The 26972-nt window shown below is 36.6% G+C and overlaps 1 protein-coding gene across 1 annotated transcript; it reads right to left on the reverse strand.

Moving 5' to 3' along the window:
- Positions 1 to 107: 107 nt before the first annotated feature.
- On the reverse strand, positions 108 to 24899 carry LOC132632376 (NADPH HC-toxin reductase 1-like). The gene is made up of 5 exons (XM_060348291.1): positions 24684 to 24899; positions 24313 to 24479; positions 2373 to 2585; positions 1051 to 1421; positions 108 to 374 (listed from the first exon to the last, which is right to left on the reverse strand). The coding sequence occupies exons 1-5, from the start codon at positions 24802 to 24804 to the stop codon at positions 239 to 241; spliced, it is 1008 nt and encodes a 335-aa protein (XP_060204274.1). The 5' UTR covers positions 24805 to 24899; the 3' UTR covers positions 108 to 238.
- Between the last annotated feature and the right edge of the window lie 2073 nt (positions 24900 to 26972).

Raw genomic sequence — 26972 nt, forward strand, 5'->3', positions numbered from 1 at the left:
TGTTATATTTTAGCTACTAAATATAATTATTGTAAAATCTAGTTATATTCCATAAATAGGTAACAATGTAAGCTATGCCAAGTAAATTTTAGTAGTTTGTATCCATCTCACGTGATAAAGATCATATGATCAAAATACCATTTAAAATGAACTATAAAAATCATCTCTCAAATTTATAGCAGCTCGTTGAAAACTAGCTTCAAATATGAAACTTTAAGATGCATGAGGTACTTCATTGCTATAAAATGCCATTCTTCCTTGCACAACTAACGCAATCATCAAGTATCTCCTTCATACCATATTTGTACACGAAACCTTTCTCATCAAGCTTTTTGGATCCCCACTTGATTTCTCTCTTTGGGTCATTCAAGCACCTGTGATGGGAAAGTTTTAGGAGCACAAATGAACAAGTAGTACATAAATCCATTCAAGAAAGGAAATTATAACTTCATCTCCAATTCAACACACTTTGAAAAGATATCTGATTGCCTTAATCATAGAAACATCACTCTACATTACCATTTATTTCCTTAATAAGTTTACTTAATTAACACTCCACTATTTGTGATAGTAAGAGTAGATTTGAAATAAGGTAACAAATAGCTTCTTGATTTTCTAAAACGTCAAATATTTTTGAAACAAATGTAATTTAGAAAACGACTAATGTTTGAGTTAGTAGTGTCTATAAATTTTAAGTCATATCACCATAATTTAAAGATATTTTACACTATCGGTATAGTTTAACCTACAATATATTAGGTCAGTTACAATTTTTATTAGATTACCAATCAATACTTATCATGTCATAATTTGGTTGTCTAACGATTTATTAAACAACAATAAAGTTGTCTTCGTGTGAAATATAGATTATGAATTTGAGCTTTGGAATCAGCCACTAATGCTTGCACCACACTCCCTTGGGGTGCAACCTATTTCAGAACCCTACCTGAACGCGAGATGTTTTGTTCACCAAATTGTCTTTTTTTTTTTTTACACCATTTATGCATAAAACTTAAATTTAATGTATAATGCAAGGTTATAACAACTTACTGTTGGTTGACATTAAACTCTGGATAATTCTGCTGGTAGTAACTGCCAATCTCTGCAGTAGAAACAAAGGAGCTAGCACACAAGAAACGACCATTGATAGAAGCAGCTTTCATGGAGAACAAATGAGCTTCACAAACATCTTCAATATGCACAATTGGAACTTTTCCAATAAGCTCCTCTAAAAACTTGAGTGAATTATAATGGATCTCCTCTTGAGTGAACACTGACAATAATGTGGCAATACTTGCTGGGATATAAGGTAAATAAGTGTCTCCACCCACAAGACCACAACCCAATGTCACCACCTCCAGCCCCTCCTTTCCAAAGTTCAACATTTGTTTCTCAGCTAACATCTTTGACTCTACATAATCCTATTATTATAAAGAGGTAGTTATATGTAGTGATACGTAAAAATTATTTACATAATCATACTATTATTTATAAGCTAATTACATGGTAAATTTTTATAATAATTATAGTAAACTAGTAAATATAGTAATTAGCTTGTTATAACATGTGAAAATACATTGATATTGAAACAAATGTTTACAACCCATATATATATATATATATATATATATATATATATATATATATATATATATATATATATATATATATATATATCATAAATCCAATCATAAAAGAATTAAAAGTTTATGCATTGAAACATTGTACAATTAGATCATTTATAATGTAAATACATATAAATATCAATAAGACTCATTACTTACTACTTGTTATCACTAATTAAACTGCATCAACAGTGTAAAATATTTTAATACTCTGTAATAAATGGGAAAAGAATCTTTCTTTATGTGATGAATCTTGTCTGAAGAAAGTTGCATGTACAGGCAATCGAAACTTTTGAAAGAGAAAAACTTTTATTTGTTTGAAAATGGAGTAGTAAACTTTAATATTTAAATGTCTAGGTTTATATGTTTGGTATTATCAATATGACTATTGTAAGATTTAGGTGCATGAATTTGATAATTTCAATGTAGGCAAGTTCATCGTATGTGTGTAAAACTAATTAGTAGTTCTATGTCCGGAATTATCCTTTTAACATTTATATAAACCCCTTTGTAATGTTATTCTGAAAGAGCAGGATTTTTCTACTGATATGATCAAATGAGGTTAATGTCTGTCTCTCTTTTCCATCCTTTTCCTTTTTGTGCCTTACGATATCATCAAGAGTCTGTCTAACATTCCAACATAATTACGAACCCGTACATAGTTCTTAAATGACAAAATGTATTAAATCAAGAAATTGGAAGCTTTAATGCGGCATAGAGGAAGGTAAATAAATACATTAGGCTCACCTTAAGAAATTGTTGGGTATATGGATTAGAGAAATTAAGAGGTGTCCAACATGTTTCATCCATCAAATCATTGAAACCACTTCCATCTTCCTTCATTGGAGAAGCAGCTACCACTGAGGCAGTATAGATAAATCTCCTCACTGTCCCAAATTTAAGACAAGCCATTCCAATTTTCTTCACTGCATCAACTGTAGCCTCAGCAGTATTTTTGTACTGTTTCATATCAAAGTCAAAATTACTTACTTATTAAAAGAAGAAAACAAAAGAGTCAACAATAATTAGACTTTTTCTTTCTTTTGGCAGTTTAGATTAGTCCGATACAAATGCAATCAGTAACTGGGGTAAGGGGTTGTTTCCTTGCAAGGGCGAGTTTAGGTTCAAAACGTGGGGCACGTGCACGTGAGCATTTTGAAAAATTACTTTGTCCGTCCCAATTTATAGTCCCATTTTATATGAACGTATTTTATTGAGCACGAAGTTTAAGAAATAAAGGAAGAATTTTGAAACTTATGGTCTAAAATAAACCATAGAAATTTGTGTGGCTAGAAATCATTTTATTAAGGATAACAAATTAAATTTAAAGTTGAATTGTTACTAAATATAGAAAAGTGTCATTCTTTTTTAGATTGATTAAAAAAGAAAGATTGTCATATAAATTGGGACTGAGGGAGTAAGTATTTTGTATACATATTTTCTAGAATTGATCTTATATTATCGCCTGACACCCATGCTACAAAAGAGCTTAATGATACACATGGTTGAATGCTGAGTTAATTAGCTAGAGGTAGGGATCAATTCTCATTTCCTTGTAATATATATATATATACTTTCTCTGTCTCATTTTATATTGCATCATTATTGATTGAGTATGACATTTGAAAAAGAAAGATTTTAGTTTTAAAAACTTATGATATAGAACAAGACATGAACAGTGTGGCTATAATTATCATTTTAGTTGACTCATGCTATATAAAGGAGTCTGGAGCCTATAGGGCACTAAAATGCACAAAATAAACTAAAAGGGGTGCTTCATTCCACATTATACCAAAAGGGGTATAACGTGGAGGGGCCAACGTTATACCCCCCCAAAACAATTTCACTGTCAGACCAAAAAATAAATAAATTAATTTTAAAGTATAACGTGGACTGATCCACGTTATACTGTCAGACAAAATTTATTAGTCCACGTTATACAATCCTTATTCATCCTACAGAAGCAAACATCATTGTCATATATATATATATATATATATATATTTTACCCCCCAACGTTTTACAAAAATAGTTTGTAAAACGTTGGCCTGATTTAAATCATATCCGGCTGTTCAGTGATTTTTTAATTTTTAACATAAACATACGCCACAAGTCATATAATAATTAACTCAAACAAATATTTTAACTCATACAATAATTAAATATGTGTTATATATGAGAACATAAAAAAATATATTAAAATATAAGTTAAATAAACATCACACATTAACTGAGTAGTAAATGTTAAATTACATACGTTATTAAACGACACAAGACATATTATATACAGAAAAGGGCCAAATATACCCCTGTACTATTGTAAAAGGGCCAAATATAACCTTCGTTATACTTTCGGTCCAAATATACCCCTGCCGTTATACTATTGGTTCAAATATACCCTCCTCCGTTAAAGTTGTCCAAGTTGGACATCCAATCCTACGTGGCACTAATATTTGATGAGGTGGATGCCACCTGGCATGCCACCTTACCACCCCTAACCCATTTTACCCCTCCCCTCTATTAATTATTCTTCCACCATTTCCTTTCCATCCACCACTATTGCCACAACTAAGAATTGAGAATTTTGACACTCACGTAAAGACAGAGAATTCTTATGGCACAATGATAAGAACTAGCATCATCAATGGAATTACCAAGATATACCGTGCACTGATCAATTATATAGATCTATTGCTATGAGGTAAGGTAGAAATAGTCACATTAATTTCTAAAAGAAAAAAGAAATACAAAATAACGGGATCCTCTTTGCCTCTAACTCATCTGTTAAAGTAAGTTAACGCCCAAACAAAAAAACAATGGAAAAAACAAGGATTAAGATGATTGATACAAAAACAATGTATAACTGCTTATACCCAGAAGAACCATCCATTAGCACTCAAAAATAAAATATGCTCCTTGAAAGCTCAATCCGAATCAGATGAATATTGATAGGGCTTCAGTGTCGTTACAATCTTAGACAGTACCTCCCAAATATTAATTCTTGGAACATGGTCCTAAAATCTTTGCATCTTCACATTCCTAAATTTCTTCATTTCCAAGTTCTCTGTCTTTATGTAAGTGCCAAAGTTCTCAATTCTTAGTTGTGAAAATGGTGGTGGAGGTGGAGGAGAAGTAAATGGTGAAAGCACAAATAGAAGGGAGGGGTAAAATAGGTTAGTGGTGGTGAGGTGGCATGCCACGTGACATCCACCTCATCAAATATTAGTGTCACGTAGGATTGGAATGTCATGGGCGGCTTTCCAGCCATGCCCCATGACCCCTTGGGCGCGCCCCATGGCGCCATGGCAAGCCTCTCAGCGCCTAGCGCCATGGACGGCCCCATGGTCTCGGACGCCCCAAGTGACAAGGTTGCTTCTGCCTATGTCACCCCATCAATGTCCCTCGCGCGCGCCTCTGCGCTGGCCGTGCCCCAACGCGTGCCCAGCGCCCAGTGTCAATGCAGCCCTGCTACAGTGCCAGCGCTCAGCGCCCAGTGCCCGCGCGCACCGTGCCCTGCGCGCATTACAGTGCCCCGACCGAGGGTGCACATGGACCTGCTCTAGTTAGATCTCTTTTGTTGTAATTATAGAGTAGTTTACTTTATGCATTTTTGGTTGTGTTTCTCTAGCAAATCTATGTCTAGTTCTATGACTTGGGTTTTTATTTTTAAAGCATTATTAGGGGGGATCAAGCAATCAAAACTTTCAAGCAAGCAATCAATTCTCTGTATTGGTGTCTCTCCCCCTCGACACCGCTTGCTCTCATTGTAATCATTTTCATTAATGCAAACAAGCTTTCTTTCTTTCTCATTCTGAATTCACTTTTCTGTTCTCTCAATTGCTCTTGACATTGGTTTTCCCGCACGACACTAACAGTCTCGTCTAGCGTGCGGAGGGAACCCCGGTTGGCGGACAGTAACCTTGGAGTCATCGGTTGCTTAGCCTTACGTCGCCCTTCCAAGAAGTCTCAGGAAGGCGCCGCGTAACAGTTGGTATCAGAGCCTAGGCTCGACATCGGACGAGGGAACACGTTGCTATTGTCATCATTTTCTGACCATGGTGAACCATGGAGACCGCCTCTTGATTTTGGAAACGACGGTCAACAGACTTCGACCCGTGACTGAAAGAGTGGAGGACCTGGACCGCAGGATGCGGCAGGCCGAACAAGACATTGTAAATATTGCTACTGACACTGATGCAGCTAGACGACTGCCACACAAAGAGATGAGGATCTAGCCCATAGAACTCAGGAGGCAGATAGAATGACCGCCATGCAAGTAACCATCGACAATTTGACTAATCAGCTCAATGTTGTCAATGCTGCCTTACAAGGCCTACTCCGAGGAAGGGGAAATCCTATTGGGGGCGCGACAAACATTACCTCGGCACCCCAGAAACTCAAGATTTCTGAACCAAAGCCCTATCAGGGTGCGCGAAACGCCAAAGAAGTGGAAAATTTCATCTTTGACATCGAGCAGTACTTCGACGCCGTGGGAGAACTGGAGGAGCCCAAGAAGGTAGAAACTGCTGCCATGTATTTACAAGGCTACGCCAAACTCTGGTGGCGTGTGAAATATGAAGCTATCAAGGCAGGTGAGGATGCTCTTGAGACATGGGAAGAACTAAAAGCAGCCATTCGTTTACAGTTCTTCCCCGAGAACGTCGAATATAATGCACGGAGGAAACTTCGGGAACTCAGGCAAACGAAGTCAGTCCGAGATTATGTCTGCGAGTTCTCTGCACTCATGCTGAACATAAGGGACATGGGCGACAAGGACAAGCTTTTCACGTTTATGGAAGGTTTGAAACCCTATGCCCGCATGGAAATACAAAGACAGAGGGTGGATTCCTTGCCCAAAGCTATCCAAGCTGCGGAATGCCTCAGTGACTACCAAGTGGATGCTCGAAAGGATAGACCTCAACCACCAGCCCGTGGGGGATTCAAAGGGGGCCAATCCTACAATACTGGCCCCAGCAGAAGTGGGGGAGACCGTAGTGCGACCAAATCTAAAGGTTCCTCCTCAGGCAGCAACAGTGCTGCGTCTCATAATAATGATCGGGGGCGGAAACCCCCCTCGGGATGTCGCCATTGTGGCGGACCACATTGGAACAATGAATGCCCACAGGCACAGATGAACGCCCATCAAATTCTGGATGATGGGACGGACGATGATGAGGATGATACAGATCAGACAGAACCAATAGGTGCCTTCAATGCACTTGTTTGTTCCATTTCAACTGCTGTAGAAGGCACCAGTGCCGGCCTATGCAAAAAGAAAGACCTAAGCTCAACTGCCAAGAAGGGAAAGACAAAAACAGGCAACGGGCCTCCTCCCAAAAAGGAGAAGACCCTGATGTTTGTCGACTTGAGAGTAAATGGCAAACCTATTAAGGCCATGATAGACACAGGTGCTACGCACAACTATCTGGACACCACAGAAGTAGAACGCCTTGGTCTGGTTGTTGGAAAAGGTAAGGGTCGTGTCAAAGCTATCAACTCTCCACCCCAATTAGTGGGTGGAATATCTAAAGGAGTGCCGGTCAAGATGGGTACTTATGAAGGCAAGTTAGACTTGCGGGTAGTGATCATTGAAGACTTCGACTTGATAGTGGGGTTGGAATTCATGAGACAAACTAACATCATTCCCATACCCTACGCGGATGTGCTTCTGATGATGGGAGCAAACGGGGCTCCAAGTCGCCTTATGGGTCACCTGTACTATTCCAAAAGAAACATGATGGTACCCTAAGGCTCTGTGTTGACTATCGAGCCCTCAACAAGATCACCGTGAAGAACAAGTGCCCCATACCACTAATGGCGGACTTGTTTGATAGACTGGGCGGCGCCACAGTGTTTACCAAAATAGACCTGAAGACAGGTTATTGGCAAGTCTGCATTGCTGAAGGAGACGAGTCCAAGACGACATGTGTGACAAGATATGGCTCGTTCGACTTCCTGGTCATGCCGTTCGGCTTGACCAATGCTCCGGCCACGCTTTGCACTCTAATGAACCAGGTCTTTCGAGAATACATTGACGAATTTGTGGTAGTTTACCTGGACGACATTGTGGTGTACAGCAAAACGCTAGGTGAACACCTGGAGCACCTGAGGAAGGTCCTAACTCGGTTGAGAAAGCATGAATTGTATGTAAAGCTGTCCAAATGCTCCTTTGCCCAAAAACAGATTGACTTCCTCGGGCATGTTGTTGAAGAGGGTCGCATCAAGATGGACCAACAAAAGATCAAGGCTGTCACAGATTGGCCACCACCCAAGGATATCCATGCCTTGAGGGAGTTCCTTGGCCTATGCAACTTTTATCGACGGTTCGTCAAGAACTACTCCCTCATTGCATTACCACTGACAGAGCTCCTCAATAAGATCACACCTTGGGACTGGTCGCCAAAGAGAGCAGACGCTTTCAACTCACTAAAAGTGGCTATGTCTAGTAGCCCTGTTTTGGCCTTGCCCGACTTGACCAAACCCTTCGAAGTAGAGACAGATGCCTCTGATTACGCCTTGGGCGGAGTCTTGCTACAAGAGGGGCACCTGGTGGCCTGCGAGAGTCGAAAATTGAAGGATGCGGAATGGCGCTATGCGGCTCATGAGAAAGAATTATTGGCTGTCGTCCATTGTTTGCGCCTTTGGAGGGACTATCTTCTGGGTTTCCCATTCATGGTGAAGACGGACAACATGGCTGTCAGTCATTTTATGACCCAGCCAAACCTAAATGGCCGCCAGGCCAGATGGTAGGAACTTCTAGAGGAATTTCACTTCAATCTGGAATATCGAAGTGGGAAGACCAACCATGTTGCGGATGCACTGAGTCGAAGGGCTGATCTAGCATCGGTATGCCTGCTTGCCACCCTTAGGGGGAGTGAGGCGGCTACCACCATAAAAGATCAAATCCAGGGCCTTCTCACCAAGGACCCTTCGGCACAGTATTTGGTCGACTTAGCAGCTCAAGGAAAAACTCGCCAGTTCTACATGGAGGATGGGTTCCTGAAAGCAAAAGGAAACCGCCTTTACGTTCCTAAAGGAGGAGATTTGCGAAGAACTCTCCTGATGGAATGTCACGATACTGTATGGGCAGGCCACCCAGGAGAAGAACGTACCATGGCATTGCTATGCCGTGCATATTATTGGCCCCAAATGGCAGATGATGTCGCTCAGTATGTGAAGACTTGCCTAGTATGCCAGAAAGACAAGTCTGACCGCTTGACACAAGCGGGCCTGTTGGAGCCATTACCTGTCCCAAAGAGGCCTTGGGAAAGCGTCTCATTGGATTTCATCACCGGCTTGCCCAAGGTTGGAGATCTCACGACTATCTTGGTCGTGGTTGATCGGTTTTCTAAATATGCCACTTTTATTGCAGCACCCAAGTATATATCAGCAGAGGAGACAACTCGACTCTTCTTCACCCATGTTGTCAAATATTGGGGTCTGCCCAAAGATATTGTTAGTGACCGCGACTCTCGTTTCACCAGCAACTTTTGGACCCAGCTCTTTAAGTGCTTGGGGTCTAAATTGAGTCACAGCTCGAGTTTTCACCCGCAATCCGACGGTCAGACGGAGCGGTTCAATGGCATGTTGGAGGAATCCTTGCGGCACTTTGTTACCGGCTCGCAGAAGAATTGGGTGAAGCTATTGGATGCGGCCCAACTGTGTTTCAACTCACAAAAGAGCTCTAGCACAAACAAGAGCGCTTTTGAAATTGTTACCAGGCAGCAACCGCTACTCCCACACACTGTGAATTCCCCAAACATGGCCAAATCTCCACGAGCAGCTAGCTTCTCGAAAGAATGGAAGCAGAATTTAGAGATAGTGCGAAGCTATCTGGTGAAGACACAAAAGCGGATGAAGAGGCATGCAGATCAGAATCGTCGCTTTGTGGAATATCAGGTTGGGGACAAGGTGATGGTGAAGATCCCAAAGAGATACCTATTTGCAGGGGTCCATGACCCCCGCCTGTTGCAAAAATACATTGGCCCTCTGTCCATTGAGAGACGCATTGGGAAGGTAGCATACCAGGTGGATACCCCAGCTTGGTGGAAGATTCATCTTGTGTTCCATGTCAGTCTTTTAAATCCTTTTCGAGAAGACACAGAAGACCCTTCACGCAGCCAGCTGATAAGTTGGTATTTTACCAACTTATCTTCTTTAATCTTATAGTTTTTCTATATTTGCTTGAGAAAATAGTGTATTTAATATCATTTACATATATTTTACAGGTTTTATTTGATTTAGAAGTGATCGGAAGAAACCAAGTGAAAATTAAGTCAAAAAGAGGCCAAATGGGACAATTTTGCAAAACTGTCCAAACTGGACAGTTTTGCAAAAACGGGCCACATCTGCAATTCCGAAATTCAGTGGGTATTTGTCATTCTTTGAACTTGAAAGAATTAGGTTACTATAAGATGATAACTTGGGAGAAAATATCATCATCTTTGGCACAACACCAAGTTCTTGGAGGCTAGGGTTCATCACCAACACCTTGGAAGAGAAGATTTGGAGGCACCCAATGAGAAATTCTTTACCCATTTCTTCTACTCTTGCTTTGTATTGAATATTTATGTGTGTAGTATTTCATTTCAATACTTGAACCTTGTTTATGGAAGTATATATTGTTTAAGTTTGGATTGAATATCTTGTTTTGCTTATGTGTTGAATGATTTTATTCCTAATGAAGTGGGTTATTGTTTCTTTAATTAATCTCATTTTGAATGATTCTTAAGGGAGTAGCTAACCCTAAGACTTGCCCATTTATTTCGATTTAAACTTGGAAGAGGCAAACTCGGGATTGGGAAAGATTAATTAACAAGAATTTGGGGTGTTAACCCTCATCTAATGGAAATCGACCTAGGGATAGGCGACACCACTTGTAGCCATATTCGGGTGTTCTTAATGCTCCTAATTGCTTTAGGGATATTCAATCAGGTAGTCTAGTAGTCTTCGGAAGAAGCTAATTTAGAGTCATTATCCGAGGCTAAGTAATATAAACTCACTATTATTTGTAAATCATGAAGTACATTGGATCGTTACTTGAGCGTAGTTTCCCTTGTATCCATGCTTGTGGCCATTGATCATTTTACTTGCTTTCTAGGTTAGTTTACATTTTTGCATTAGTTATAATTTTCTCTCAAACAAAACCAAAATGTTATCTATCGTTTGGCTTTAGCTATTATTGGTGAAAATTTCTACTTTTCCTAATCGCCTACATATTGTTCTCTGTGGGATTCGACCCCAACTCATAGTTGGGTAAATTATATTTGCATACGACCGTGCCCATTCTAATTAATAGGGTGGATTTGGACGTTATCACCAGCTCACAATACCCAGTATTCGAGGCCCACAAGCAACTGGAAAAAGGGTAGTAGAAGCCATCCTCAACGATCGAGTCATACATGCCTCAAGAAAAGATCACCAAGAGTTCCTAGTGAAATGGCTGGGATGTGATGCCGAAGAGAATACATGGGAGAGGGGAACCAGCCTCAAAGCCTACAAGCACCTGATCGATGACTATCTTGCAAGCAAGGCGCCGAGGACGTCGCCAACTCAGGTGGGGGAGAATGTCTTGGGCGGCTTTCCAGCCATGCCCCATGACCCTTTGGGCGCGCCTCATGGCAAGCCTCTCAGCGCCTAGCGCCATGGACGGCCCCGTGGTATCGGACGCCCCAAGTGACAAGGTTGCTTCTACCTATATCACCCCATCAATGTCCCTCGCGCGCGCCCCTGCGCTGGCCGTGCCCCAACGCGTGCCCAGCGCCCAGTGTCAATGCAGCCCTGCTACAGTGCCAGCACTCAGCGCCCAGTGCCCGCGCCCTAGTGCGCGCGCGCACCGTGCCCTGCGCGCATTACAGTGCCCCGACCGAGGGTGCACATGGACCTGCTCTAGTTAGGTCTCTTTTGTTGTAATTATAGAGTAGTTTACTTTATGCATTTTTGGTTGTGTTTCTCTAGCAAATCTATGTCTAGTTCTATGACTTGGGTTTTTATTTTTAAAGCATTATTAGGGGGGATCAAGCAATCAAAACTTTCAAGAAAGCAATCAATTCTCTGTATTGGTGTCTCTCCCCCTCGACACCGCTTGCTCTCATTGTAATCATTTTCATTAATGCAAACAAGCTCGCTTTCTTTCTCATTCTCAATTCACTTTTCTGTTATCTCAATGGCTCTTGACTGGGTTTTCCCGCACGGCACTGATAGTCTCGTCTAGCGTGCGGAGGGAACCCCAGTTGGCGGACAGTAACCTTGGAATCATCGGTTGCTTAGCCTTACGTCGCCCTTCCAAGAAGTCTCAGGATGGCGCCGCGTAACAGATTGGATGTCTAACTTGGACAACTTTAACGGAGGAGGGGTATATTTGAACTAATAGTATAATGGCAGGGGTATAATTGGACTCAAAGTATAACGAAGGGTATATTTGGCCCTTTTCTGATAGTACAGGGATATATTTGGCCTTTTTCCGTATTATATATTCTTGGAAGATTACATAAGGAAACAACGATCGTACAACTTAGGAAAAAACATAAGAACCAACAAGCAACAACAACTACTGATTTCTGTCGGGGCAGCGAATTTTGTTATGACCAAGCTTGCACGTACTACACTTCCTAGTCATGCAGGCAAACAGGCCATAACAAGAATCGCTGCCCCGACAGAAATCAGTAGTTGTTGTTGCTTGTTGGTTCTTATGTTTTTTCCTAAGTTGTACGATCGTTGTTTCCTTATGTAATCTTCCAAGAATATATAATATGTCTTGTGCCGTTTAATAACGTATGTAATTTAACATTTACTACTCAGTTAATGTGTGACGTTTATTTAACTTATATTTTAGTATTTTTTTTATGTTCACATATATAACACATATTTAATTATTGTATGAGTTAAAATATTTGTTCGAGTTAATTATTATATGACTTGTGGAGTATGTTTGAGTTAAAAATTAAAAAATCACTGATTTTCTTTTATTAAAAAAATAGCCGGATATGATTTAAATCTGGTCAATGTTTTACAAACTATTTTTGTAAAACGTTGGGGGGTAATATATATATATATATATATATATATATATATATATATATATATATATTGTATAACGTGGACTTATCCACGTTATACAAATATAATTTTGTATAACGTGAATCAGTCCACGTTATACAATATATATGACAATGACAATGATGTTTGCTTCTGTAGGATGAATAGGGATTGTATAACGTGGACTGATCCACGTTATACTTTTAATTTTTTTTTCTGACAGTGAATTTTTTTTGAGGGGGGGTGGGGGGGGTGGGGTATAATGTTGGCCCCTCCATGTTATACCCCTTTTGGTATATTGTGGAATGGAGCACCCCTTTTGGTTTATTTTGTGCATTTTAGTGCCCTTTAGGCTCCGGACTCCTATATAAAGATTAAGAATGAGAAAGAGTTTGGGAAAATATGAGTAGATCGTTCTTCTGCTATTCTTATTCTTGTTTATATAGATTCCGTACATATTGAAGATAAATATAATTTTCAAAATCCTTATCTACTACCTATTCTAAAGGAAAAGTAATTCTTTTGTTACAATGGATAAGCTACAACAATAAAATTCAAGATAGACTACAATTTGAATTCAAAACAGATGATACACTCTAATAGCCCCCCTGCAAGATCACGTTCGGGATCAAACCATGAGCTTGGATCGAAGGTTGAGGAATTGAGTTGTTCCACCAGCATTAGTAAAAATTTGTGCAATTTGATTTTGAGATGAAACATAGCGAACCACCAAAGATTGATCTTTAACCTTCTCACGTACAAAGTGCTAATCAAGACGGATATGCTTTGACCGTTGATGGATGACAGGATCTGATACAAAAACTGTGCACTGAGATTATCACAAAGAACTATAGTAGGTGAAGTGAGAGAAGCACGTAGCTCACTAATAAGTTGTTGCACCCAAATTAATTCAGTCGTTGCAAGGGCTAAAGCACGATACTTGGCTTCAGTGCTTGTGTGGGCTACTGCCTTTTGTTTTCGGGAAGACCAACTGATCAAGTTACCTCCATAAAATAGTGCAAAACCATGTTAGGAGCGACTATCATCAAGGTCAGAGATCCAACCAGCATCCGAGAAAGCCACAAGGCTAGAATGAGACATAGGTAGTAGTAAGAGACAATCATTAATAGATCCTTTTAGATATCGATGATACGCCTCGTAAATTTGCATCGTTTGTGTTGTAATTAAACTAACATAAGATGGAGAGGCCATAGAACTCCTATAAGGTTAAGGGAGACCTTTAACAAGTATTAAATAAATATTTAAATGTTTCGGAGTCAAGTGAATCGAAGGAATTAAGTTCGTGAAAAATCGAAAAAAACCTGGCAGAATTTTAGACAGGATTTGGGTCTAATTTTAGGGAGGTATATCTTCTAGCATATGAAGAGTTATGAATGCATAACCTATGTAAATTCAAGTTTAGAGATTCTTCTTAAGTTTAGAGATTATTCTTTCCAATGCAACTGACAGATTGCAAGTCTGAGAAGTACGGAATCATGTACGTCCCGTACCTCATTTTCCAAAAGTTGGCAGAATGTTGGATTTTTGAGAGTCCAAGAATGTGATAAAAGTACAGGACGTACGCCCGTATGTGGAGGGCGTACATTTGAGGGGGTGAAAATGTTTTTAAGTGTTTAAAAAGGCCCAAGCTCGTTTTTCCTTCATGTTTTCATTCCCAACAGACCTTAGAGACCTCTAGAAACCCTCTCAAACATTTCCTAAGTAAACCCAAGATAAATCAAAGATCAAAAGTGAGAATCAAGTGCTAAAGATTTTCAAAGTATTGTTGAAGCTTGTTTCTCCTTGTAGAAGCTTTGGAGGATACTTCAAGGTGAAGAAATCTTGAAATTGAAGTGCTTTTGAGTTCTTGAGGTAAGATTCCACCTTATTTCCATGTTTATGAGTTTATCTGATGATTATGCTAGGTTTGGAGGAAGGGAAGTTGGAGGAAAGGTTCAAATATAAACTTTAGTTTATGTTGAGATGTAATCTAACTTGAGTTATGTTGCTAATGCGGTTTTAAGCTAAAATTCTTGTTGTATGGATGTACTCGATGTTGAGATTGTGTTGGGGGTTGTTATACTTGGTATAATTGAAAGAAGAAGGAATATAAGTGTTTAATGCAAAGCATATAACGGGTTGTTCTATTGTATATTCATAAATATTGATGAAATAAGTTTAAAGAGAATCATATGGGGTTGTTGTGTTGATTGTTGGTTGTTGGATGTGTTGTGGTGATTAAGAAATAGGGGAAATGCTGCCCGTTTCACTTTAGAATCGAGTTATCATTTGAAATATGTGATATACTAGCGCCATCTAAGTTGTATATGTATTTCTTTATTATAGGATTGGCGCTCTAGTGGTGATAAGATCGTTATTGGATTGCTTGGATGACTTGAGGTATGTTAAGGCTAACTTTCCTTCTTTTTGGCATGATCCTTAGGAACGGAACGTAAATGTAACGCTACTCCTTAATGAATTCTATTCTTAGTAGCTAGGGATGTTCCATGTTGATTCATTTTCTAGAATGTTACTCTCAGTAAGTTCATCTTCAGATTCAGCATGATTTATAAAGTCACTTATTGATGAAAATGCTATCTCATGACGATGTTCAGAGTCACTCTGATAGATTCAGGATGTACTCTTATCATATTCTTGCATTGCATTTCATTTTTATCTATATACACAGACCTATGACCCCTCAGGCATTGTATACACGTATATTATGTATTATATATATGTATGGGGTATGGGGAAGGTGACGGCATTATATACGCACTACCACCTGATCAACTGGTCATATAATGATGATGATGCCTACAGAGACTGATATGATACGATGGGATGCTCACAGAGGCTTGACAGACATTATATACGCATATATATGTATGACCTTATGCATGCATGTACAGTATTTATGTATATCATTGGCCCACAGAGGCAGTTCAGACATATAGGTTGTATACATTTTATCCTATATTCTTTTATGTCTTTTTCATGTTACTTTTATGCCTTATATACTTAGTACTTTGTCCGTACTGACGTCCCTTTCTTGGGGGCGCTGTGTTTTATGCCCACAGGTTCAGGTAGATAGGTTGACGATCCACCACTGTAGGCTGCTGTTCAGCGGATATTGGAGCACTCCTATTGTTCCGGAATTGCTGTTGTATTTTGGGCACGTTATACTTTTGTGTGCATATGGGTATGGCGGCGCCCTGTCCCGACCTTGTTACATCATATACTCTAGTAGAGGCTTGTAAAAAGTCATGGTATAGTTAGACTTTGTACGGCCCCTTCGGCATATATTTTTGCTGTATAGTATTTCATGATGGCTTATCGGCTTGCACAGTTTTGACCAACATAGTTGTATAGTATGTCTTCTCGGGCTCATCCCTTTTTTAGCATATTTCTCATATGATTCATCTGGTGACCCCCGAGGTCCACTCTTGTTTATGATCATGATAGGAAAGCATGTTTAGCGGTGCTCGGTAGGTAGGGCTCCTGTGCCCGTCATGGTGTAGGGCCCCCGTGCCCATCATGGCCCTCCAGTCTGGGTCGTGACAATCGAAGTATGCGTTTGACAACTGACCAATGAGTAATGGTAGGTGCTTGCATAAATTGACATACTCGATTGACTGCATAGGATATTTTTGACTACTGATGGTAACATATTGAAGGCACTAACAACACTATGATATAAATGAGTATCAGGCAACGGATCACCAGAAAGAGTAAGTCTAAATCCAAGTTCAGCTAGACTAGAACTGGGTTTCGCATTAGCCATGTTGGTTTGGCGAAGTAAGTCACGAATGTACTTGCCTTGAGATAAAAGTATCCTATTTGATGTTGGAGATACTGCAATACCTAGAACATAATTTAAAGAGCCAAGATCTTTGAGTGAGAACTATTGATCAAGAGAGCGAATGAATATAGTAATGAAATTACTATCGCTGCCAGTTATAATAAGATCATCCACATAAACAAGAATATATGTTGTGTGCTTAGAAGCTTGCTGCACAAAAAGAGAAGTGTCAGATAAACAAGAGGGGAAGCCAAAGCCGAAGAGAAAAACCTTTAACTTGTTGAACCAAGCACGCGATGCTTGTTTGAGCCCATATACGACCTTGTTTAATTTGCATACAAAATGTGGCTGTTGAGTATCAACAAATCCTTTTGGTTTCTCCATAAACACTTGTTCAGAGAGATAACCATTTAAGAATAAATTTTTAATGTCAAGTTGTCGAATAGGCTACTTATTTGTCCGGATGGTTGTGGGCTTAACAATGGGACTGAAAGTATCAAAGTAATCAACATCCTCCTCTTGGTGAAAACCTTTATCTACAAGTCGAGCTTTGTAATGCTCAATTGATCCATTAACTTTCCTCTTAATCCTGTAGACCCATTTACAACCAATAATGTTAGCGTTAGATGGTGGTGAAACTAATGTTCACGTCCTATTTCACATAAGAGCTAAAAATTCTATCTGCATAGCATGGTGGCATTCAGGAAATTTTGAGGCTTGATGATAGGTTATAGGTTCGGGAATGTGAGAGGGATTAAGAGGAAGAGAATAGCGAGATATTATAAGAGCTTTTGGTTTCAATAAATTAGTTTTAATTGGAACAATTATGTGATGGCGAGAGGTGTCTGAGGGGAGAAAATAGAAAGGAGTTATGGTCGGGTAAGAGGAACCAGTAGATGGTGGTAGATGTTCAGGTAGGTCAGTAGATGGTAAATGATTTGTTTGTGGAGGAGTTGTAGGGGATATAGTAGAGGGTACGTTTGTATGATTAGTATGCTTAGATGCGGGGATAGATGATACAACTAAAACATTTGATAATGGCCTTGACACGACATGGTGTGCGAGAGAATGTGAACGCACTAGATGTTGAGAAGCTTGATCAAGTAAAGAAAACGCTGAGCTGCTAAAATGTGACGAGGAAGAGGAGGATTTTGTGGTAAATATTTTCATCAAACACAACATGGAAAGTAATATAAATCCGAGAAGACGCGACATGGTAACAAGGTAACCTTTGTGATGAGAACTATACCCTATAAAGACACAAGGTAGGGATCAAAAATCAACTTTATGATCATTGTAGGGTCGAAGAAAAGGATAACAAAGGCAGCCAAATGCTTTGAGAAAACCATAGCCAGGAGAACTCTTATAAAGTGATTGATATGGTGAATTAAAGGGTAAAGAAGAACATATGGTTATATTGGATAAGTATGTCGCAGTATTAAATGCATGCTCCCAAAATTGATAAGGAAGAGAAGCGTGAGAAAGAAGAGTGAGTCCTTTTCAATTATAATTCGATTTCGGCATTCCGATGCACCATTTTGTTGAGGTGTATAAGGGTAAGAAATACGATGATGAATACCTTGATCTTTTAAAAGGATGATACATTTCAGTATTCATCTCCCCAATCAGTTTGGACCGATTTTATTTTAGTTTCAAACTGAGTCTCAACAAATTTTTTAAATTGAGTGAAAGTTTAAAGACTTGTGATTTATGTGACATAAAATATATCCAAATAAATTTGGTGCAATCATCAATGAATAAAACAAATTAGCAAGATCCATTAATAGAAGGAACAGTGGAAGCTTATGGTGTGATATTTGTTAGCACTAGAATTTCTTTGTTGAGTGTGAGTGACTTCGTGTATATGTCCCTTGTGTTGTTGTTGTGAATATAGTGATTTTGGGATTTTCTTTCTTGTGAGGGCATGTGGATTACGATAGATTGGCGATGTTGAAAACTTTCAAGCTATGTCAAATGAGCACATCTAGTAAGCTAGTGGTTTTCAGTCACTTATTGAAGCTTGAGTGTTGTTGCTTGATTGTTTTGAATCTCTATTGCATTCTTGAAATTGTATTTTGAAATGAGGGAGTTATTTGGTTAAAGGTCACATGCTTGTAGCCTAATTATTGGTACCAACCAAAGTCATGAGAGTTGTGCTTAGATGAAAAAAATGTGCTTTGAAAATGATACTAGCACTACTTAAGCGTGTATTGATGGATCCTCATTGAGATTTTGGTTTTGATTTGCTTGAGGACAAGCAAAGACTTTAAGTTGGGGTTATTGATGTGCTGTGAAATTACGGGATATTCGATGCTAATTCCTTATGATTTTGTGACTCTTCAAGCACTTTTGTTGTTACTTTTCGTGTATTATGTCGTTTTGTAGGATAAGATGCCCGGAGAGCATAACGGAGCAAAACGGTGCAAAATAGAGCAAAAATAAAACAAGCAACACTTTTTGGCAGCACATGCTAGCAGCACTTGCTGCAACATGTTGTGCATGCGAGCAGCACTTGCTGCAGTATGTTGTGCATGCATCACCTGCGAGTAGCACTTGCTGCACTCAGGGCATTTTTGTCCACAATTTGTTCCCGTTTTTGGAATGTTATAAATGCTCTTTTAGGGTTTGTAAAAAATATCTTTGGCCATTCAACACAAGCTTTGGAGCTAGGGTTTTACACCACACCTTTGGAGGAGAAGATTGGAGCTCGTTAATGATAAATTTCTCAACCCTTTCTTCAATTCCTTGCTTTGTATTGCATATTTAAGGGTGTTGTATTTTATTCCATTACTTGAATCTTGTTTATGATATTATTCATTATCAAGTGTTGGACTAAAACTCTTGTTATGCTTATGTATTGAATGATTTTTATTGCTATTGAAGTGGGTCTTTGTTGTTTTAATTAATCTTGTTCTTTAATGTTTCTTAAGGGATTAACTAACCTTAAGACTCACCCATTTACTTTGATTGAGCTCGGAAGAGGAATTCTAGGTTGAGAAAGATTAATTAACAAGAATTTGGGTCATTAAACCCATATAATAACTTGAGCTAGGAATAGGAAAGTTACTTGAGATTCAATTGGTTGTGCTTGATATCACACTCTAAGGCTTGGAAAAGCTTAGAGTGAAATTCATTGATTTGGTTGGAAAACTTTCAATGAGATTTTAGAAACTATTATCTATTAACATAAACCCGCTCGTAGTTGTAAAATCATAAAATATATTGGATACTTACTTGAGAGTTCCTTGTATCCAAGCTTGTGGCCATTGATCATTTTATACGCTTTCTAGATTAATTTATATTTTTCCATTAGTTATAATTTTATCAAAAAACCAAATTATTATCAAGTGTTTGGCTTAGCGTAGAAAGTGATAATTCCTTACTTGTTTAAATCGCCTAGCATATTGTTCCCTGTGGGATCGATCCCGACTCATAGTTGGGTAAATTATATTGCATACCACCGTGTACACTTTCTCTTTGAGGAGTGAATTTGGACGTTATCAGATTGCATGATAAATTGCCATGTCAAATTCTCATCAAGGATATAATATTATATTGATATTTTCTTGCAATTTCTCACCAAAGCCTTGTAGGAATTGTCCTATAAATAGGCACATGTTTGTAGAAAAAAATGAAACCCATCTTTCATCCTATTTGCATCCAATAATGAAGAGGACACAAGAACTAGTCTTGGTGTCTCCCTTGGCTCTTTCTTGTAGCAAAAAAATATTCTCTTAGTCTTTATTTATATTTAGTTTTCTACTTCATAATGGAGTAAGTTCCTTGGTTGGGATACTAGATGAAGTTTGATGAAGCTATTATAATAAACAACTTTATTTTATTATCTTCTTATGTTGGGATTTTCTCTTTTTCATCTTTATACACCAAGGTAATTGATATTAATTATATCTATTTTTGGATTTAATTATATCTCTTTACAAAAATCCTTATCTTGTTAATTTATTTCTTATTCGGGAGAAGAGAACGATTTAAACAAGTTTATTGATTTAAATGATATTTATCTTATTTCTTTTAATCCTAATTCTCACGGAGGGATTAACTCAAATAAGTTTATTGATTAAAATGATATTTATCTTATTTCTTTCAGTCCTAATTCTCACGGAGGGATTGACTCAAATAAGTTTATTGATTTAAGAGATCTTTGTCTTATTTCTTTCAGTCCTAATTCTCACGGAGGGATTGACTCAGATAAATTCATTGATTTAGCAAAAGCTAATCGAATGAGGCTTTTGTTCATTTGGTGCACTCAACTAAGATAATTCTTGTATGAATCCATTACTTTAATTGGTTAGCTACACTAATCGAAAGGGGTGTTATTAATTAATTATTGTTTAATGTCACTAATTACTTGTCAATAAATTAATAGTATAAGCGAGAGATGTGCTATTAACATATTGTCATTATGTGGAGTGATTGTATTAGAAATAAGCAATCATTCTTTAAACAGAGAAATAAATAATAAACTTTTGATTTTATTATAATAATTTTATCTTGCCGATTCAAAATATCCCAACCTCTATCTTTTATTATAAAAATCCAAAAATATTTTTTATTTTATTATTATAATTTTCAAGACTTTTGAACAACTCTCTTTTCATCAATTTGATCCTCTCAAATAGTAACAAAAATAATACAAATTTGTAGCCTAGGTGGTTTCAATCTCTGTGGGACGATATCTTAAACTTTACTATAATTTGACAGCGTACGAGCAGAAAATACCTATGCATATTGGTCTCGTGAGAGTGATAGGACAGCAATTTATATTAAATGCAGCCTTGAAAATGCCAAATGAAGAATCAAGGCCATTAAGAAGAAATGAAATGAAGTCATCATCTTGTACAAAGTACAAGCTTTCTACTAGAGAGTCAGCAATTGCGTGCTTCTTCTCAAAGTACTCTGTGATAGAAAGATTGCCTTTAGGAAGGTTTTGAAGTTGGGATTTTAGTTGCATGAGTAGGGTGCGTGTCTGTGACTGAAACATGTGCTCGATTTTCGTCCAAGCATCATAGGAAGAGGTTCTCAAGTTAGGTGACGAAGAAGAGGATCAGAAATTATTTGATGAAGCCAAATGAGAATAAGAAGATCGCTACGTCCCCATTCCTCATAGGCAGGGTTAGAAGTAACTACTAATTGTGCTTAGGGCGAGGGGGGGGGGGGGGGGGGGGGGGAGGGAAGGTGGGGGGGAGGAATCTGTATTAGAGGGTGGATTTGTAGCTGTAGTGATTGAAATAGAGGTGACAGTAATGGTTTTTAGAGGAGGAGTATAATCGCGAACAAGGGAATCAAGAGAAAAGCCTTTGACTATGTCCAAGGTATTTTCTTTCCAAAGACAATAGTTGTTTCGCTCAAGTTTGAGAGAAAGATTTGGTAGTTGAATAGTGGTAGAAGAACTGGACTGTTTTGCGAGTGACAGCAGGTTGCTGGAATTTTGAAAAGTGGCCATAGGATCGATGGGCAAATCATATAGCATATAAAGATTAAGAATGAAAAAGAGTTTGTGAAAATAAGAGCAAATCGTTCTTTTGCTATTCTTATTCTTGTTTATATAGATTCTGTACATATTGAAGATAAATATAAAATTTTGAAATCCTTATCTAATACCTATTCTAAAGGAAGAGTAATCCTTTTGTTACAATGGATAAGCTACAACAATAGAATTCAAGATAGACTACAATTTGAATTCAAAACAGATGATACACTCTAATATGCTACCCCGCCTTTGCAAATACTGAGATGACTGATGGTTCTAAGGAAGCTTCATCCCCACCAAATCAAAATGAATTTAAGTTATATATGTGCCTAATAGGATATACTATTTTTTGCACAGTAATACTCTCTTCGTCCTAATTTATGTGATAAAGTTTGACTAGACACGGAGTTTAAGAAAGAAATGAAGACTTTTGAAATTTGTGGTGTAAAACAAGTTAAATATATTTGTGTAGTTGTAAATCATTTCATTATAGGTAAAAGGGGAAGTTTCAAGTTAATTTAATTCTAAATATAAAAATTTATCATTCTTTTTGAGACAGACTAAAAAAAAGTGTATTACATAAATTGGGACAGAGGGAGTACAATTTAATCAATTATAGCAGGTTATGGTTTTATTTTCAAGATACCATAATATTACTACTATATATAAGTGACAATCAAGGGACTTTTGTAGTCGTCACAAATATTTCCAAATTAATGTCAAACTTTTCAATTAATTACTTTTAGGTCTTTTTCTTATTTTTTAGTGTCAAATTTACCTTTTGGTTCTTATAATGTATTTTTCAAATGCTGTCGAACCTCGTACCTTATTTTCCATGTTACTTTCTTCTATCGATCTTATCTACTAACCTAAAAAACAACCATTTCTTCGCTAGAGATTTTTACTTCTTTTTGCTCTCTCATTTTCTCCTTTTTCATTTGTTGCTTATTTTTTTCGGACGGTTTTATGTCCTGTTGTTGGTTCATTTGGTATACATTCTTACATGTAGGAATTTCTTTTAATTTATATTTGCATTATGAAATTTGAGAATTTCTGAAAACTCTAAATACTTACATGTGGGCATTTTTTTTTTACTTTATATTTATACTTTAATGAGCTCCTATGTGTTTTAAAAATATAGTTTTAAATACTATTTAGTCTTTCCGGTCTATTTTATCTAAAATATTTGTTATTTTAAAAAATGAAGATAGTGTTAATTATTTTTTTCACGTTTACCCGCGCTCTGATAAATATGGAGAGATGTGGTGAAATAAAGATTAATATTAATTGAGATATATAAGATAATTTAGCTAGATTATCTTTTAGTTAAAATTTCAAGAATGTAATTTAACCGAATAAAAAAATTATGGACAATTTTATACGTCGCCTTTGAAATATCTACGATTTTTTATAAATACAGAAATAAATTCATTAAATCATGTCATATAGTGTTGTAAATGAAATGTTATCCGTCAAGATTGGATTATCATTAAAATCTCTTGTTTGGTTAACTAAATTTAATCTTTTCAAGTATAGAGTATATCCTTGGTCACTACCCAGTGTAATCCCACAATAGTGGGGTCTGGGGAGGGTAAGATGTACGCAGCCTTACCCCTACCTGGGTAGGGAGGCTGTTTCCGATTGACCCTCGGCAACCCTCCTCCTTTATCCGGGCTTGGGACCGGCAATGTGAGCGAGCTCACACAGTATAGAGTATATATGAAAAATAAATTTTTATTGATTCTTGAGGTTCATTTAATAAATATAAGTTATTTCTTGAATTTCATCTTAAACTAAGGTTAAAAATCACATTTAACTAGCATAAACACTTGACTCAAAAAAATGAGTGAAAATCTACAAATATCAAAACAAATTGATTTTTATCTATGAATAAAATCACACGCTCTATGAGCTTCACAAGTTGTAATTATTATACTTTATCTTTATCATGTTAGTAGGATATCGAATCACTGTGTCCCTTTGAGATTTGCTATTTTTTCTACTTAATCTTCATCCTCATAAATAAATTTTTCATTCAAATCATCTAATTGTGTGACGAAGAAATTTTAATAATTATACAAATTATCAACAAGATATCATTAACTTGGAAATACGTTAAATTAATTATGTTGTAGAAAATGTGACACATTATACTTATTTAATGAAAATTTCTAATTCTATATTTTGAGCTTGGGCCCGAGCTTAGCACGGGCCTTCCGTAGCTAGTACTAGTAATACAAAGAATATTATAGTATTATAGATCAATTTAATTTGATAATCAAAATTAATCAAAATTGGGGATAAGAGGGCTGGAAAGTGGCACAGAGAAAAAGGGGAATGAGGACAGAAATTCATACCTGAAATCCTTCAGAATGCAACAAAGGGGTGGCAACATGGAAAACAAATTCACAGCCTTGAATAGCCTTCTCAAGTTCCTCTGGTTTATAAATATCAGCTTCAAATAATTTTAGTCTTTTATCTGCATCAATGAAGCTTTTCAATATCCCCACCTTTGACTCATCCTCTGCACTTCATTAAACTTAAAAATCATTAAAAAAAACATCGGGAATAAACGGACTCAGGAGCTATGTTGCTCAGATCCTTCAAAAATTCTGCTAGGTGTGCGCCGAATCTCCAAAAATGAATTTTTAGATGATCCGACCTGACAACATTTTTGAAAGATCCGAATAACATAACGTAGCAATAAATTAAGAAATTAAAAACATACTCAAATTCCTGAGGGTAGCATGAACAGTGTAACCTTTGTCCAAAAGTTTTTTCACAAGAGAAGAACCTATGTACCCGGCACCTCCTGTTACACACACCTTACAGCTACTTTTCTCCTCCATTTGTTGGCCTTTTACTTTATCTCTTCCTCAGCCATTTCTTTATATGTATACATGGGGCATGATCTAAACCATTAATTAATGGATATTATTTGTCGACTTTTCTGTCGTATTGTATGATCTGTTAAAAGTCTATATATTTTGGTACATCTATATAGAGATATTAAAACGGCAATGTCCAAGGTGCTTTTATGCCATAGGTTTTAGATTACACACATTCGCATTGCAATGAATATTTCACCAAAAAAAAAAAAGAAAAGCATTGCAATGAATATTTACGGCCTAGTATGCGACTTAACATGATGTTGAAAGTTATCTGCATTATAGTGCACGTTTTTAGTTCTCATTTTATTATACAAAAAAAAAAAAAAAAAAGGTGGGCCTCATATTAAAAAATAAGCAATATCCAAACAAAGAAAAAGTGGACCTCGTATTAAAAAATCAAGAAATATCATAAAAAAAAAAACGTGGACCTCATATTAAAAAAATCAAGCAATATCCATGTAATTCTTAATGACCCTTTTATACATTATTATACACTTTTATATAAGATCTACACATTATTTACAGTAAGTGTATAATGTTGTATATCGTGTGTATAAACACTGTTGTAAAAAAAGTTGGCTATACAGATGTAAATTAAAAATATAACTACGCTAATGTAATATTTTATGCTGGATTGTATATTATTGAAATTATTCCTAAAATTAATTGCTAAAGGCAAATATTAAATACCAGCCCATTTGAAGGACAATTCGTGCAATTTCTTCTATTTTTTAAGTTTTTAATTTATAATAGACAAATTCCCTTTTTTAAAACTAAATTCAATAGTGAGCTATAGTGAAGAAAATTGTATTACACCCTATCCAACATCTCAATCATGTTAATGACAAGAATCACCTCACTAATTTACCAATTTCAAATATTTGCTTATCAAATTTTATTTTAAGGTCAATTTTTTATGTCAATTTGATCAACTTCTAGAGCAAATGAGGAATCAATTTACTTTTATATGACTTAATATTTGTTTCATTAAAAACAAAATATCCTACAAACCTAATAATACCTTATAAACGGTACAACATATTTATTTTGAAAGATGATTTTTTTTTTCAATAGTTTGTGAAAAATATAATGAATTAGGCCCATAATAGTAATATGAAAAATTGAAATGATTAGTAGTGTGCTTCAATATTTTTACAATGATAGGATCCAAATATTTTATTAGGATAAAGTTTTTAATTTGTAATAGAATTCCCTAATAGTTTAAAAGATAGGAGACAATTGCACAAAAAAAAAAAAAAAAAAAAAAAGAAATAAAAAAAAATATATGGGTCAAAAAATTAATTTGATGTGTAACTATATAACATAAACTTTAGTAGAATTTAAATTAAATTTTAAAGAAAATACATTTATGATGTGAGACTACACGATAATATTTTCACTAAATTGATATAAATGATAAAAGTACTTATTAACAATATATCATTGTAATTATGAAAGAAGAATAGAAGCAAATATTGTATCATGCTAACAACTTTTCCACTATCTGTTGAGATAAATTACGCATTTGAATTATGCGCTGAACTTTCTAATTTTTATTTGTGAATGGTAAATAAGAAATGATTGATCTTCAGGAGAATAATGTATAATGACTCACGGTTGTTGTATAAAATACAATTCAATCTAAGAAGCAAATATGTATATTTGCAAACCTAATAAATTTATAGCATTAAGTGATAGTAAAAAGCAAATAGAATGTTAGATTTTTAGTGTTTTACAACTTAAGAAATGAATATTCTCATAATTAAAAAATAATAAGTTATGTTACTTTATTAAATTATACTACTAAAGTTTTGGTTAGGACCAGTAGAATGTAAAGATTTCAACGTAATAAAAACTTTGAGATGAAATGAAACCAAATAATTTCCTGTCATTAGCTCATATTAGGCCTATAGGGCCCGTGCTTCAACATCTAGTTATTATGATAAGTACCAGTAATTGAGTGGCTGATATTAACGAGCTACTACTTATTAGGTGAACTGCTCATATAAGTTACTTCGTCCCATTTAATGTCAAGGTGTTACAGGTTGCCGAATCAAATAACTTTTTTTTTTATAATAAAATTTTCAAACTTTTAAAAAATATTTTGAATAATAATTATGTTAACT

Source organism: Lycium barbarum, chromosome 1, assembly GCF_019175385.1.
Source record: "Lycium barbarum isolate Lr01 chromosome 1, ASM1917538v2, whole genome shotgun sequence".
Lineage (NCBI taxonomy): Eukaryota > Viridiplantae > Streptophyta > Magnoliopsida > Solanales > Solanaceae > Lycium > Lycium barbarum.